Source organism: Embiotoca jacksoni, unplaced genomic scaffold (genome assembly GCF_022577435.1).
Source record: "Embiotoca jacksoni isolate LCO1_2020_lvr unplaced genomic scaffold, fEmbJac1.0.p SCAF_57, whole genome shotgun sequence".
In the NCBI taxonomy this organism is placed as follows: Eukaryota; Metazoa; Chordata; class Actinopteri; family Embiotocidae; genus Embiotoca; species Embiotoca jacksoni.
This window is the reverse complement of record NW_027185411.1, coordinates 1,395,495-1,410,364: the sequence shown is the minus strand read 5'-3', so window position 1 is coordinate 1,410,364 and position 14,870 is coordinate 1,395,495. Positions and strand designations below refer to the sequence as shown.

Genomic DNA, 14,870 nt, shown 5'->3' with positions numbered 1-14,870 from the left:
AGCACAGATGAACTGCCTCAGAGCTTTAACACCGAATCAGCAAAGATTGTGCTCAGAGGACATGCAGCTGGATATCTGGTCATGGGACACATTACCGTTAACATGTAGCCAGAGCCAAACTTTGAACGAGGCCGCGGAACGACACAATCAATTATGAGGCGATTTATTGCCGGGGTGGGTTGCAACAGAGCAGGTTAAATTATTGATTTGGTTTTCCAGTTAATTGGTACACGAGAGGTCTTGATAAATGTGGAAAATGTCTCTTTTTAAACGTGGCCCAAAAAAATACTGAAGGATACGCTCATAAGTTTTCCTCACTCCCAGACGACCAGATGTGCCATCGGGAGCAGTTTTTAGAGCAGACCGTTTATGATTAATAGGCTAAAACCACCTATTCCACAATCCCACAAGCCACCCACCTCTGCATCAACAAACCATCCTGTAGAAAAGCCACTGGAGACTCTTTCTCCAGCCCAATTATAAGCACCACACAGTTAAACAGTTGCTTTATAGAGACAAGAGTTCGGCAGGCAAAGACGCAGCAAACTTAACATGTTTTTGTGGAACAGTTTTCACTTCATGAACAGCTGCAGTCATAGATCGTGTTCCTGCACACGCTGAAGATGCCGTCTGATCTGGTTGATCAATAACGCGACGAGGCCGCCGTCTGGTCCGTTGGTTGCTCATCGTGCGTCAACACGTCAGGCCTCATCAGCCAAGATGAAGATCAACTCCTTCAACGGGCAATTGTGGACGCACTCCAGCCTCAGATCAGAAGACAAAAAGACCTCATGCACGGGAACATGCATTGTTCAGAGCTGAACGGTGCATAACCTGCTGCACTGAGGTTTAGGTTGCATTTGAAAAGGAGACACCAGCGTAGTTCTGGCCGTGCAGTGCATTGAAGTCTCTCGTGTCTTCAAAGTTGGACACTCTTTATGGACAATAATTACACGCATCACTTCTCACACAGGAGTCTGTATCTTCCTCAGGAAAACCTGAACCCGACCGAGATCTGAAAACAACAGCTTTTGAGCCGACGTCGTTCCGTCTCTGTTCATCAAAAGTACGTTTCATGTGTCAAAACATGTTCATCTGCGAGGACAGCAGCATCATTTTGGAGTCTTTTCTTTCCGCTCATTGATGCGTGTGGCAATACAGTTCGGCACCGACTGTTTAAATTGTTGAAGAACCACCAGATGTCACTTACTGACGTTTCACTTTCCTTTACCAGCTCAAATTTACTTTGCTGCAACCTCAGTTTTTCTTGCTCTTGTCTTTTTTGTTTCATGACTTAAATTTGATAATTCTCTGCATCATCAATAGCGCCTTCTGCTGCTCAGATGTCAGACGGGTCATTGAACATGCTCACGTTTTATTTATTTTTTTCCCCCACTGACCGTCATGAACCGGCTCAATGCTTGTGACAGAGGAGCGGAGACCAGACAGGCTGAAGTGCCAACGTAAAGGTTTATTTCAAATGAACTAAGGTACCTGTAAAAGAAACATTGGGCGTAAACATGAGCAGCATCAGTGGTGAGCAGACTGCATGGACGGGTGAGCAATGTGTGTGCTGGTGTTGAGGGTGGAAGGAAAGAGGTTAACCGAAGCAAACCAGAAGATGTGGAGTCGAGGAGAGAGAGAGACAATGAAACAGGGCTGGTATTTGTAGAAGTGGTTGAAGCCCACACAGGAGCCACATCAACCTTAAGGACCCTCCCTGACTGCAAGATCATGCTGGAAGAGGACATTTAAGCCGGCGTTATAACACCTCTTTCCATAAAAACAGGGTTCTACAAAAACAAAACAAAAACACTACACAGTCAAATACAACATCACCAAACAGTCCCCAAACTTCATCAAGTACTTCATACGTTACCCAAGATCCACAAGTACTGTTGTCTTTCCGGGCTGCCGTTGTCCAGAGAATCCCAGCGTCCCAACATCCTCAGCAACCAGGATGAAAGGCAGCGATGACCATTGACGAGAAGGGAAATCAGAAACAGCAAACAATATGGATTTAGAAGTATTACACCAAAGGAGAACTCATTCTCATCACCCTCGATCTGGTGACTGTTACCTCGTGTGGCTGCAGGAACAAACAAACGCCCACCTCAGATCTGATCTGTGAAGAAACAACAGTCAACCCTGAGGCTTTCCTAGTACTCATCAAATCACAAGTATCCAACACCAAACACGGCTGGAAAACCCAAACGCCACATTCTGCTTGGACCAAATTCCTGCAATCAAACACCAATCTGGAATTAATCCTGAGCATCAAAATAAATTAGGTGGTCAAAAGAAACCCGATGGACGTGATCCCGAGCATTGCTCTCCTCACTTTCACCACCACGGTGATCCAATAAAGCTGCAACGAGCTCCCGAGTAGAAGTGACTGCTGAGCCAACCAGGAGAAACTCCGGTTAAAACAAAGCCACAAACAACAGACCAAACCCTCAGTGGGACAATAAAGGGACTGGACCAAACTAGACCAGACCAAAGCTAACGTGGAACTCTCCAACAGTCTTAGTCACAACTTTGTCACAGCCCGGCTCAGAGGAAGGACAAAGAGGAGAGGACAACACATGGCTGTTAACTCAAGATTTATTCAATTAAACAATGATAACCTAAATGATGGAAATCTGTAACCTCGTCAGGCGTGTTGAGCAAAGAGAGCAAACCTCAAACCAAACCACAAGCCACACATCCGGGGAGAGAGAGAGGGAAACGGGCCGAGTGCTACAGCTTATATATCTGAGGAGCAGCGAGCACAGGTGAGACTCAGTACCTGACGACCAACTTCCTGCTTCAGTCCAAGAACAGGAAAGACCGCCCCAAACAGGAAGTCACAAGGGCTGTCACACTACACCAAGAAGTTGTTATGACATTTTATTGACATTTCAGAAAACACACTATTGTTGAGGGCAATTATCATTTGGACCCCCTTCAATGGCTACGACGTGTTTTACAGTCTGAAAACGGTGTATATTGAGGGAAGCCTGGTGCTGCAGTATGAGTCAAACACGAGGTCACTGTTTGATATATCAAGATGCATAATTGATTTTTCTATGTGCAGATACGGTTGTTTACCTACAGAGACAACAGAGCAGCAGCTCTTTTAGTATGCATTGATTTGAACTGTATCTAATCTTTTCTCCCTATTTGGGGAAAACTATTTATGGTCTTTATAATTACACCAGTTGCACTTATTTGAATTACAAGCACACAGAGAATTGCACAACAGAATAAATGATTAAATGACATTTATTAAACTCCCTTCCTTCCCCTCCTCAAACGCTGGACTCCAGCTTCCTGTTGTTCCGCAGAGATTCCCTTCTTAGGAGGGTGGAGAAGCAGGAATGTCGGGAACAGCTGAAGTGATCCGTTCCTGGGAATTTCCTGTCCCCTCTTGTCTTCCTCTTTCATTGCCCTCATTACACACACACATATACACACAAACACACAAACTCACACACAAAAATTTCCCAAAGCCTCTTATCTCTCTTCTGCACACACACGCACACGCACACACACACGCACACACACACACACACACACGCACACACACGCACACACACGCACACGCACAATTGGTCGCTGGTTCCTCATTCAGTGAAGAAAAGTCGTTGAGTCCTCAACATGAGAATGAAAAGCGTCCGAACTGAAACTCAGCTGTGCTGCTTTGGTTTATAAAAGCAGACACACAGGCGGCTGCAAAAAAAAAGGCTCGTGGTCAAAGTAATTTCCCTTTATTATTACAGCCTAATTATATTATATATATATATATATTATTATATATATTAAATTATATATTTAATATATATCCTAATTAATGTATTAATTACAGCCTTGATCATATGCTGGCTTCTCTACCAGCTTCATATTGTGATATTACACAGTTTGAAGTCTGATGTTCACGTGTGACGACCCCCCCACCCCCACCCCCTCCCTCCCCCCCTCCCCCCTCCACACACACACACACACACACACACACACACACACACACACACACACACACACACAGAAGGTCTGGACTGTTAAATACGAGTGTTTTAATTTAACTGGAGTGTGCTGGAACTGTTTGCTGCCTGACATATACAACCTGCTCAACTGTACACATTCACAGCTTCCATAAAAAATACAATCTTTGTATACACAGCATTTACAATATCATACAACAGAGCTGTTACAGGTACATCTGCATGGATGGATGGATGGATGGGTTGTTTTTTTTTTGTTTTTGTTTTTTTTTTACAAAGATTTTGCAGCCTCCACAGAATACAAGCGATCTTCTCACACAGCAACAAGCATCACAGCTGCCTGTCCGTCATGTTTTGGGGAACAGTTACGCCCCCCCCCTCCCCCCCTCCCCGCCGCGTCGCTCACACCGTCTTCGTCCTCCTGAAACATCACTGCAGGAGTAAGAAAAGCGCCGAGCCGTTTGTCCTTCTTCTTCATCATCATCATCATCATCATCACAGCCTCCTGCCTCTGTAACTTCCTCGCCCTCTCATTTCCTGCTAATGTCCATTCCACTGGATGTCGTCATACGCCACCTGCACACCAAAAAAGTGGTTACACACCGAGCGCACGTCCCAGACAGGCAGCGCTGTGGAAAACTCTGCGATTTCAACACACACCTCCTCATCAGACGCCTCCTCCTCTTCCTCCTCCTCGCTGTCGTCCGACTCGCTGTCGGGCAGCTCCCTCAGGCCCGGGTCGGTCAGCGAGTAAAGCTCCTTCCTGATGTCGCAGTTGTCCAGCCCGTAGGTGAGGTGGTAGGGGGTGTGGCCTCCAGAGCTCAGGAGGTTCGGGTCCGCTCCTTTTGTCAGCAGCAGTTTGACCAGGGAGAGGTTCTGCTGGTCCACGGCCAGATGCAGCGCGCCACGGCCGTTATGCTGCTCCTGCACGACACCGAGACTTTTTATCAGCAAGCGTAAAGAGAAGCGGCCGGCTGGTCCGGACACCGTGTGGGTGTATGCAGCGTGCGTTTACCTTTGCGTTCACGTCGGCTCCCAGATCCACCATCTTCTCCACCAGTGAGAGGAAACCCTGGACGGAGGCCAGGTGGAGGCAGTTCTGACCTGCAACAGAGCAAAAGAAGAAGAGATGAAGAGCTGACCACCAGACCAGAGCATTTCATTTCATAACGGAAGCTTTGTAGGAGACTCCAGCGTCCTGACATCCAACAAATTACCGTTAAAAAAAACCACCCTTTCATATAAGGTCATTTCCATTTAAATGTGCTTAAGTTGATCGACCATCATGTGCTGCGTAATAAACGGTTTTAGTACGAATGCAACTAAAAATAAAGTGAGCGAGGCATTCGGCTTGCTTACCAAGACATTTCCTTCCTCCTAACTTTAGTATTCAGGGATAAATGACTCTTTGTGTCCACCGGTCCTCTTTTTAAACAGCAGTTAAGAACAGTTGTCTGTTTCTATGGCGACGGGATGGGCCACCAGAAAATGGAAATGACCCTCACCGCAGAATATAATGTTTCTAATAATGTCCAGTCGTTGTAATTTAGTGTAGCTTCAAATGTTCACAGCTGATTATTCAGCGTAATAAAAAAAAAAAAGTAAAACTTAAAAGAACAAACTCAAAGCCGTCATCGGTCACACAGCCGTTCTCCGGTCTTACCGTTGTAGTTGCTGGCAGCCATCGCCGTGTGTAGATGCTGCGGCCGGCAGCTCTGTGTGATGACGCTGAAGCAGTGCAGGTTACCGTGGCGACAGGCCATGTGAAGAGGCGTGTCGCCGCTGTTGTCCACCAGCGTGGGGTCACAGCCGGACACCAGGAGACTGTGACACACGTCCGGCTGGTTTGTTATTACCGCCAAGTGGAGAGCGGTCTGGAGGGGAAACACAGGAGAGTCATTGAGTCGGCCGCCACTTTCATTATGTCATTATTCTGTTTTGTTGTAATGTCCTTCAGAGGGAGAGGAGAGACGATGAAGAGGAGAGACGATGAAGAGGAGAGACGGTGAAGAGGAGTCTCCCGCGTACCTGTCTCAGGTCGTTTTGCGTGTCGAGGAAGTCTGTGTTCTTGGACAGGTCGATCATGGTTTTGATGTAGTCCTTGGCCTCGTGGATGATGGCCAGGTGGAGCAGCCTGAAGACACAAGGTGGAAAAACATCTTGTTAAAACACACACAACACCATCACCTCTACAAGAACAAAAGGAAACAAGCGACACACAGTCAGCAGCAGCAAACACAGATACAGACGATTGTGGTTTCTCAACTACAGCAAAAAGAGAATTAGTAAATCAGTCCTCGACTTTATGTTCTTGCTGTGATGTTTTGTGATGCGAGACCACGCTACCACGACGGTGATGTAAAAGAAGAAGTGGGATTTCAATCAAAACGCAGCAGGAAGTCAAATTTGCAAAATACATCTCTGAATTATTCACAAAGTTTCCATGTCACAGACCCTCAAACAGCTTAAAGACTTCAAATACACTTTATTTAGTAGTGATTTATGCAATTTAAAAATAATAATAATAAAAATAAATAAATATGGATAATTTCCTCAGAATGCCATTAAAGTAAATTTATATAAATAAATGAATTATTGGCTCCATCTACATGTTGATAATCCCTGGTGTTCCTCGATATTTTTCATGCACTTCCAGTCAAGTCGTTCAACTTTGGCCCAACTCCTCATGCACCAGTGACCGCAGCACTGCGGGGGGACTATATCTCTCAGCGGAGGAATCACGTTGAAAAGAAAAACAACATTTTAGGGACGTATTTAATCTCGTGTTTAATAACCCGCTGGCGTCTGTCTCCGGAGTTAGTTTACGGCCCTCATCCTGCACGCACTTCTTCTTGCTGTAATTTAAAGTACTTTTGTCTCGTTTTTTTTTTTATTTTTTCCTCGTTCACGTGAACGCGCGTCGGTCGGATTCCTTGGCGGCGCGCCCGGGACTTTCCCACTCTGACCCGCGGCCATAGTAGATTCCCTCCTGATAATAGCCTTTTGTTTACGTCCAATACCGCCGTGTCCGACCGGAGCCGGACCCGTTATTAACCCGGACACCCGTGTTGTGTAATATTTTTTAACACCGCAGCAGCGGAGTCACACAAACCCTTGAAGCGTCCAAATGGAGCCCCGGCGCGGAGTGAAGCGAGGCCCGGGCCTGTGTGTCGGTAACGACGGGCTGGAGGAAGACATTCCCCGCAGGAAAGGTGTCAAATTACCTCCCCGAGCCGAGCCGAGCTCGGGCCCGCTCCGGCCGACACCCCCGAAAACACATAAATAACCTTCCTCCCGGTTGAACTTACGTGTCTCCCTCCTCCGTGATCTGCGTCTGCCAGTCGTGCAGCTCTCCGGTTGCAGCCGGAGCTTGTTTGCGCTGCGGCGGCTCACATTCCAGCTGGAGCCGGAGGATCTCGGCCGCCACCGCCTGGTACTCCTCCTCCTTCAGCGAGTCCAAGCCGCTGTCGAGCCGCTCCTCCGTGGACGGAGCCGCCTTCCCTTCTTTAGGCTCCCGACTGTAATCCATTTGGTTTAATATACTGGTCCGGTGCAGGTCCATGGCGATAGTCCGTGCTGCTCGGGATGAGGTGCGCTCGGTAGTACACTCCGCGGAGCTGAGCAGCAGGCTGTAAATGCCCTGTGGGCTGCGGCGGGGCGGAGCCAACAGCTAGGTGGGGGATTTCCAGAAAACTGTCACCTAGAATAACACAGCAGAGCCTCCAGATCGCTGGCTCCAAGAGGGGATTTCTGTTCAGACACATTATATAAATAAGCTACTTAGATTGTCACCAAGACAGTAAAAAAAAAAATCGTTTTGCATGTGCTGCACACAAATTGTACAGTTTGTAAAAAGCGTTTCCAGAAGTATTTGTACCAAAAAAAGAAAAATGCATTTTCTCTGTCTGCATATTTACAATCAGTAGTTATTTTTAAAATCAGTCCTCTTGCATGCAAACTGTTTAGTGTTACTTCTTCATTTTGCAAGTCAAACTAGTCAACAATAAAAGCAGAGAAATCTTCCAGGAGGAGAGACACTAAATTCCTGGAAGTCAGAATAACTTGAAAACACATAAGACAGTATGTTACACAAGCTTATATGTTTTATATTTCCTCCTTCAGAGAAACTGCTGAAATGTGTGTTGGTGCAACAACTTTCATTAATGAGTTTCTCTTCTGACATGGGTGGGGAATGGATGCATTCATAGAAAAAGCCTGAAACTGCACCTTTTGTGTTTATGGTGTTCCTGACTCACCGTTTAACAAAAGGGAAGGTTGCTCCGCAGCCCCCTGCGGCTGGGAGAGATCTGCAGAACAGGAGTTTCCTCCAAAACCTGAAGTGTGACTGCAGTGTGATTTCAGTTTGTTTACCATGAATTATAAAATGACCAAAACAAGAAGGAACCGGCCTGCTGTGGAGTTTCCCCCGCTGACCACATGGTCGTGCTTGTGTCATGTTTGTTCTTAAAGATATACAGTATGTGATATGATATAACACCGACATATTTATGGCCACCAGATATCCTTGTACTATATTATATTTGCTTTAATAAGGTGTGTGTATGTGTGTGTGTGCTGTGCAACCCTCATTGTAATGCATACTAATTGCTTTTGTTTTAAAAGGAAAACATTGAGGTCAAAAGGTTGCAGGCATTTCCTGAATCTCTAAACATAGAGAATGATGCCTCTGCAGGTTTGTTTTTTACTGAGAAGTGTATAAACTCATACAGACTCTGCCACATGTCCTTTTAATAACCCACAATCAAATCACTCCCTCAGTCCTTCTGCTGATAAAATGGAAGGACTCCAAGTCCTGGAAAAGGCCGCGAGACTTCACAAGGCTGCGACCTATCCCTTTAAAAACAAACGTCGGGTTGAACATGGTGTTCCGGAGGCCTGAGGGAAACTCCAGCCTTGTTTTTGCCTCCCATTGTTCAAGTCTGCGTGATCAGTTCGACTGGGAAGATCAGGCCTCTCTCTGTCTCTCTCTCTCTCTCTCTCTCTGCTCCAGTTTTGTTTTTCTTGTTTTACTGTCAAGTTAACAGCTGTTGAGCAACATATTTGGAAAACGCACGCACACATGCAGACTATTGCGTTCCTATATTTCACACATGATTTACTGTGCGGTACTGTTACTTGTTTTGTTTTTTGTTTTAAATTATGTGACAAGACTGTGTGAAGCCAGCACAAAAAAAAAAACTGCAACTGCAGAGAGGACAAGAAACCATAGACCGCAGTCACACCCACGGCTCATTGCAAATATATAAATATATATATATGGTGTATGCACACTGTTGATCACAATCAGCTTTGAAGGCACAATGAGACCCCAGTAGTTTGAACCGTGATAAAGCAGATGAATGGAGGAAAGGAATGCACACAGCAGGCTGAGAGAAAACACGAGTACCGAGCAAAGCAAAACTAACATGAACTTTTTAGAGCTGCTCTGTGATGTCTGCAAGAATGAACAAATAAAAAGGCCCGACGGAGGAATCAAACAAATCAACGATGTCCAAGTGTCTCAACAGTAACTGTGCTCTCTCTCTCTCTCTCTCTTTAAACCCTGATATGTGAAAATGCTGCAGATGTGATTGGAGCCGGTGTCGTGCCATAATGTGTTCGTCTGCCCAAAACTGAGTGTTAGTTCGCGGGAGCGCGCTCAGCCTGTTAAAGCAGTGCAACCAGTGTCTACATGTCTGGAGCTGCTTCTTATTTTATTTTATTTAAATTATTAGTATCATTGAGACCTAACCGCAATAACGTGGAAATACACGTTGCTTTATATCCACGATAATAGCAAAGGATGTCTTCGTGAAACTGAGTGGGTTCTTTTTATTGAATTTTCCCAATTGTGCAGGAAGAAGTATTTGCAATATTGCTTGGTTTCTCATGCATTTATGATGCTTTCCATGATTGTATGTTTGGTATGTTTCATCATTTTTGACTATTAGACTGATTGTAAGTCATTTAAAAAAGACAATATAAAATAAAGAGGTCACCTTAAACACACTTCTCATGAGGACTGTGTGGTTTTACCTGTTCTGCTCTAGATAAGAACTAATCCTGTCGTTTTTAGTCGATTTATAGAAAAAAAAATAGGGTTATATTCTGTCTGACAGATTATAGCCCAGCCTGTTTTGTTTTTTTTACGTGCTGAAATACTTTTCAAAACCCAATATTACCACAAATGAAATAATGCAGTTTTTCACTTGCCAAAAAGTGATTTCAGTTCCTGCCTGTTTACTGAAAGGCTGTTTCTTCCTCAAAGTGCCTTGATATCACTCATTAGAGTTATATTAGACAGATTATAGCTCACTCAGTCCTTTTTACCTGTTGAAAATGCCTAATATAACCAAATAATGCCGTTTTTTTCACCTGCCAAAAAGTGAAGAAGCAAAATTCCAACATGCTGAAAAGTCCTTATATGTTGAAGCAGCCTAAGATGTGGAGGGAAGTCAATGTAGCTGCAAATGTACAAATAATCCTGAATTTCTGGGTGGAATCAGGATTTTTAGTGTTTTTTTTTCAGGCTTTTCTACAACTAACCTGAGTGACCGGTGATTGCCCAGACTACCTAATTATTGTTGGAGGTTGTTTCTGTAGCAAAGAAAAGGGAACTGGTGTCATCAAGTCTCTGATAAGCTCTGTTTTTATGGTACCTCTCTCATTGTATACCAGTTTGTGTGTATTTTTTGCACTGTGGAGGTGAATGGTACTGCTCAGCATCGACCATCATGTGCTGCGTAATAAACGGTTTTAGTACGAATGCAACTAAAATAAAGTGAGCGAGGCATTCGGCTTGCTTACCAAGACATTTCCTTCCTCCCAACTTTAGTATTCAGGGATAAATGACTCTTTGTGTCCACCGGTCCTCTTTTTAAACAGCAGTTAAGAACAGCCGTCTGTTTCCATGGCGACGGGATGGGCCACAAAGAGGAGAGACGATGAAGAGGAGAGACGATGAAGAGGAGTCTCCCGCGTACCTGTCTCAGGTCGTTTTGCGTGTCGAGGAAGTCTGTGTTCTTGGACAGGTCGATCATGGTTTTGATGTAGTCCTTGGCCTCGTGGATGATGGCCAGGTGGAGCAGCCTGAAGACACAAGGTGGAAAAACGTCTTGTTAAAACACACACAACACCATCACCTCTACAAGAACAAAAGGAAACAAGTGCAGATAAAGTGCGTAAGAGGAAGTGAGAAGGATCCATCCCAGATATTATTCTTGGAATCCTCATCTCTCACCTCAGAGTTTCTCTTGGTTCCTCTAAAGACAATTAAACACACACTTGATCACGTGAGAGAGAAAACATGAAAGAGGAGTGTCGGCGCTGACACACCATGATGGCTGCTCCTGGCTGCTCCTGGCTGCTCCTGGCTGCTCCTGACTGCTCCTGGCTGCTCCTGGCTGCTCCTGGCTGCTCCTGGCTGCTCCTGGCTGCTCCTGACTGCTCCTGACTGCTCCTGGCTGCCTGGTCGAATGCGAACTTGTTTCTTTGTGCCAAAAGCTGTTGCACATGGAAATTGTTTCAGTCTGCTTGATGAACAGTTCAGTGATAACAGTATAAAAAGAAGTCTTAGTTTGTACACGAAGGTTAAACAAAATATATATTAAAAGAAACACAGACTTTAAATCAGATCTATAGAAGTTACCCAGATATTAATTTCCTGTAAACAAAAGCAACCAATGAACGGGCTGGTTTTTGTTGCATGATCCAAAGTGACACATCTTGAAATTAAACTGTGATTTATTACAAATAAGTTCTGGGAAGCTTCAATCATGTGAGCAATTTGAGCTCAATAAGGTGTGTAAGAACAGTCACATGAGTGTGTGACTACACACACCTGCCGTATCTGTGTGTGTGTGTGTGTGTGTGTGTGTGTGTGTGTGTGTGTTGGTGGGAATCCCTGAACATTCTGGACATGAGAGGACATGAACAACGTAGAGTGACTCATAATGAATCACTCACTCAGTAACATATGGTGAAGGGTCGAAGTGAACAGTGACTCATCTAAGAAGCACCTGAAGCCTTTAAGACTGAAAGCGTGACGGAGACATGACCTCTGAGACACTTCGAGGTTTCACGGTGTTCACCTGTTTCTTTACCTGCTTCCAGACCGCAGACTGACTTCTTCGCCTCCTGCTTGTCTTCACGGGAGGATTTTACAGTCATGTGCTGTGAAGGCTTGTCGTTGTTTCAGGCCTCTCCCTCACCACTCTATACATCTCTCTGTATAAACAACAACAAAAAAAGATTTAAAAAATGTATATATATCACACTGTAAATAACACAATCTGCTTTTATAATTATAGATATTAAATGCATTTTATAGTCTGATAAATGATTCAGATAACTTTTTATAATTGTGGAATGTTTTTGAAGATCAGATAAATGTAACATTTATATCACATTTTCTGCTATTTTATATTTATACAACATTTGTATCTGTGATGAAGTTTCTTTTCTATTCGTCAGTGAACAAAGCTGGATGTATTGATCTTCTGATGGGGGCGGTGGGGGGCGGGGGGTGTTGTGCACTGTCATGGTTTGATGCTGAGAAAGCCACTTTTTCACTTACAAGCTGACTTCTGACATCTTCACTCAGTCCTGATGTCGTGTTTCCATCTATCACAATGCTGCTTAGTGCAGCTGCAGCCATATTTCTAACACTTACTGGATGAGTCGCTCAGTGTCATCTGAACGCTGCTTCAACGGAAGGATTCAACTCAAGGAAATCTCTCACTTTTTGTCAATAATACAAAATTTCCCATATTTGATTTAAGACAACGAGTAGCTCAGAATCTTAAATATTTCTTCTTCATGTTACACGTTCAAACTTCTTGTCTCCAAATCCTCAAACTGTCAGATCATTTCCAGGTTTACATGAAATGATGACAGATTTTTTTTTGGGTGTGTGATCTCAGTGTATGTATATATGTATGTATTCCTACAGAATGCATGCTAACAAGAATAGTGCAAACTCTTACTCTCACTTGCTGCATTTGATGAACAAGTAATTCTCTAAAATGACTAACAGAGCTCACTTGTGCAGAAATTCCAACAGCTGTAACTTTGTGTGATCAGTGTTGTCAACGCTTCAAAATTTTTGCTGAGTCTGCTTTATGGGGGGGATGTCGGGGGGGGGGGGGGTGTCGGGGGGGTTTTACACTACACAGTCAGCAGTCCAGACTTCCCTTCTCTAAAACCGGCTGTTTTCTAACCCCCTCTTTGTCACCAGACTTCGTATGGAAACTTGCTGAGCATGATCTTGCAGAGTCACGCGGCCAACAGATCAAATCTAACCTTTGTTTACTTATCTCTAGTCCAGATCTCTTGTCAGCAGGGGGCGCCAGAGGGCTGCTGTCAGTCAAACAGGTAGGTAGGTAGGTAGGTAGGTATTTACTTTATTAATCCCCGAGGGGAATTTTTTTCAAACAAAGGCTCAAACAAAGCTCAGCAGAAGTTAATCCATAATAATTAGTCTTGTAGTCATGTCAGCAACAGTAGAAAGTTGGTGTTAAAAGCCTTTAGGTTGGATTTGTTTTCCCATTCCCGTTTACAAGCCAACGAAACAGCTCCAAACATCTGGATGTGACGGTCCTGCACCACCAGATGGCGCCAGATGACCAGTTTACCGAGAGGTGACAGACACCTGCAGTCCTCCATCAGAGTGGACAGACTGAGGAGTCAGAGGCTGCCAACTCTCATGATCTTACTGAAGATGATATCAGTGAAACAGGATTGACTAATCAGCAGGGATTATTTATTTCACATTCTTTTTTTTTAATTATGTGATTGAACTTTAAGTTAACAAGCAAACAAGCCATTATTAAGACTCCTGATTCAATAGATCACACATAAAAAAACATTCTGAATTAGCCTTTTTACTTCAAGAATGGGTATCTGTGTAACGAGTGAATTTAAGAGGAGGAATTAGTCCTAAAAGGTTGTGCATTTAAGTGTAAAATTGACATGAAATCATTCTACACTTGTCCCCCAGTCTCCTCTGTAGGTGTAAACCAGTGTAGCGCAGCTTAATTCTGTTTTTTTCCCCCTTAAATCTTTGAATAATTTTTGCAGCAACAATAAAGCCCAGACACTTAACAGCCCGTTGACTCTGTGTAAAAACAAGATTTTAACACATGCTCCTGGTTTGTAGTTATGAACCACACGTTGAAAAGGAAAATCTATGACCTATTTCCTTCCCATGGTTACATAAAAAAAAAAAAAAAAAAACTGGTGTTATTGACAGTAAAAGAAACCAAATGTTACATTAAAAACATTAAAACGGAGCCCTGAAACAATAAACTACCAAACTCTTCATTAGCTTCACACACACACACACAGCTCCCATCAGTTGAGATATAAACTCCATGTAAACAGACAGACACATCTGCTGTATAATACTGCAGTACTTACCGGCTTGTGACTGAGAAGCACAGATCAATAGAGTCATTTTCAGCAGTCTGCAGGATTATCCACCTCACTGCCCAGTGATGCGATGCAAACTGCAGACACACGTTTCATGTCCTGCAGCCTCGTTAGACTCTCTGTGGATCCATATTTTTACAGGAGATGGACGGAGAACATTTAACCTGTTTTTAAACTAGAAGAGCCGCTCCATCCCGTCCTTCCTCACATCAGCCTGCAGAAAACTTTTGGGTTTTTGATGCTTGTGCCGCTCCTCTCGTGTCCCAACCTGCTTTTGTTTTGTCTCATAATGTGATTTCAGTCCCGTTTATTTCCTCTGAATATTACTCCTCGGTGTGCATCCGTGTACCAGGAAAGATTTTCTCATTCAATCTTGCAGAAAAAAAAGAAGCATCACCTTCATGGCATCCAAGATATGAGAACAGCCTGCAGCTGCTGGCTGCATCAGCTCTAAGGGCAGAT

At 44.1% G+C, this 14,870-nt stretch overlaps 1 protein-coding gene and 1 long non-coding RNA gene across 2 annotated transcripts; both read right to left on the bottom strand.

Annotated features, from left to right (window-relative positions):
• Positions 1-4,032: 4,032 nt before the first annotated feature.
• On the bottom strand, positions 4,033-7,617 carry nfkbiab (nuclear factor of kappa light polypeptide gene enhancer in B-cells inhibitor, alpha b). The gene is made up of 6 exons (XM_069173000.1): positions 7,289-7,617; positions 6,009-6,114; positions 5,644-5,854; positions 4,996-5,084; positions 4,641-4,904; positions 4,033-4,556 (listed from the first exon to the last, which is right to left on the bottom strand). Exons 1-6 carry the CDS (start codon positions 7,540-7,542, stop codon positions 4,521-4,523), a joined length of 960 nt encoding a protein of 319 aa, XP_069029101.1. The 5' UTR covers positions 7,543-7,617; the 3' UTR covers positions 4,033-4,520.
• A 3,712-nt stretch (positions 7,618-11,329) lies between these two features.
• LOC138212581 (uncharacterized) lies at positions 11,330-14,548 on the bottom strand. Its single transcript, XR_011179464.1, has 3 exons — positions 14,397-14,548; positions 12,083-12,206; positions 11,330-11,483 (listed from the first exon to the last, which is right to left on the bottom strand). It is a non-coding gene; the product is annotated as an uncharacterized lncRNA (long non-coding RNA).
• Between the last annotated feature and the right edge of the window lie 322 nt (positions 14,549-14,870).

Excerpts from the sequence above, each read along its gene's own strand:
- nfkbiab (XM_069173000.1), bottom strand. The coding sequence starts at position 7,542 with ATGGACCTGCACCGGACCAGTATATTAAACCAAATGGATTACAGTCGG. Across the intron at positions 5,855-6,008 it reads CGCAAAACGACCTGAGACAG|ACCGCTCTCCACTTGGCGGT; the intron begins GTACGCGGGAGA and ends TTTCCCCTCCAG. Across the intron at positions 4,557-4,640 it reads AGGAGGCGTCTGATGAGGAG|GTGGCGTATGACGACATCCA; the intron begins GTGTGTGTTGAA and ends TTTGGTGTGCAG.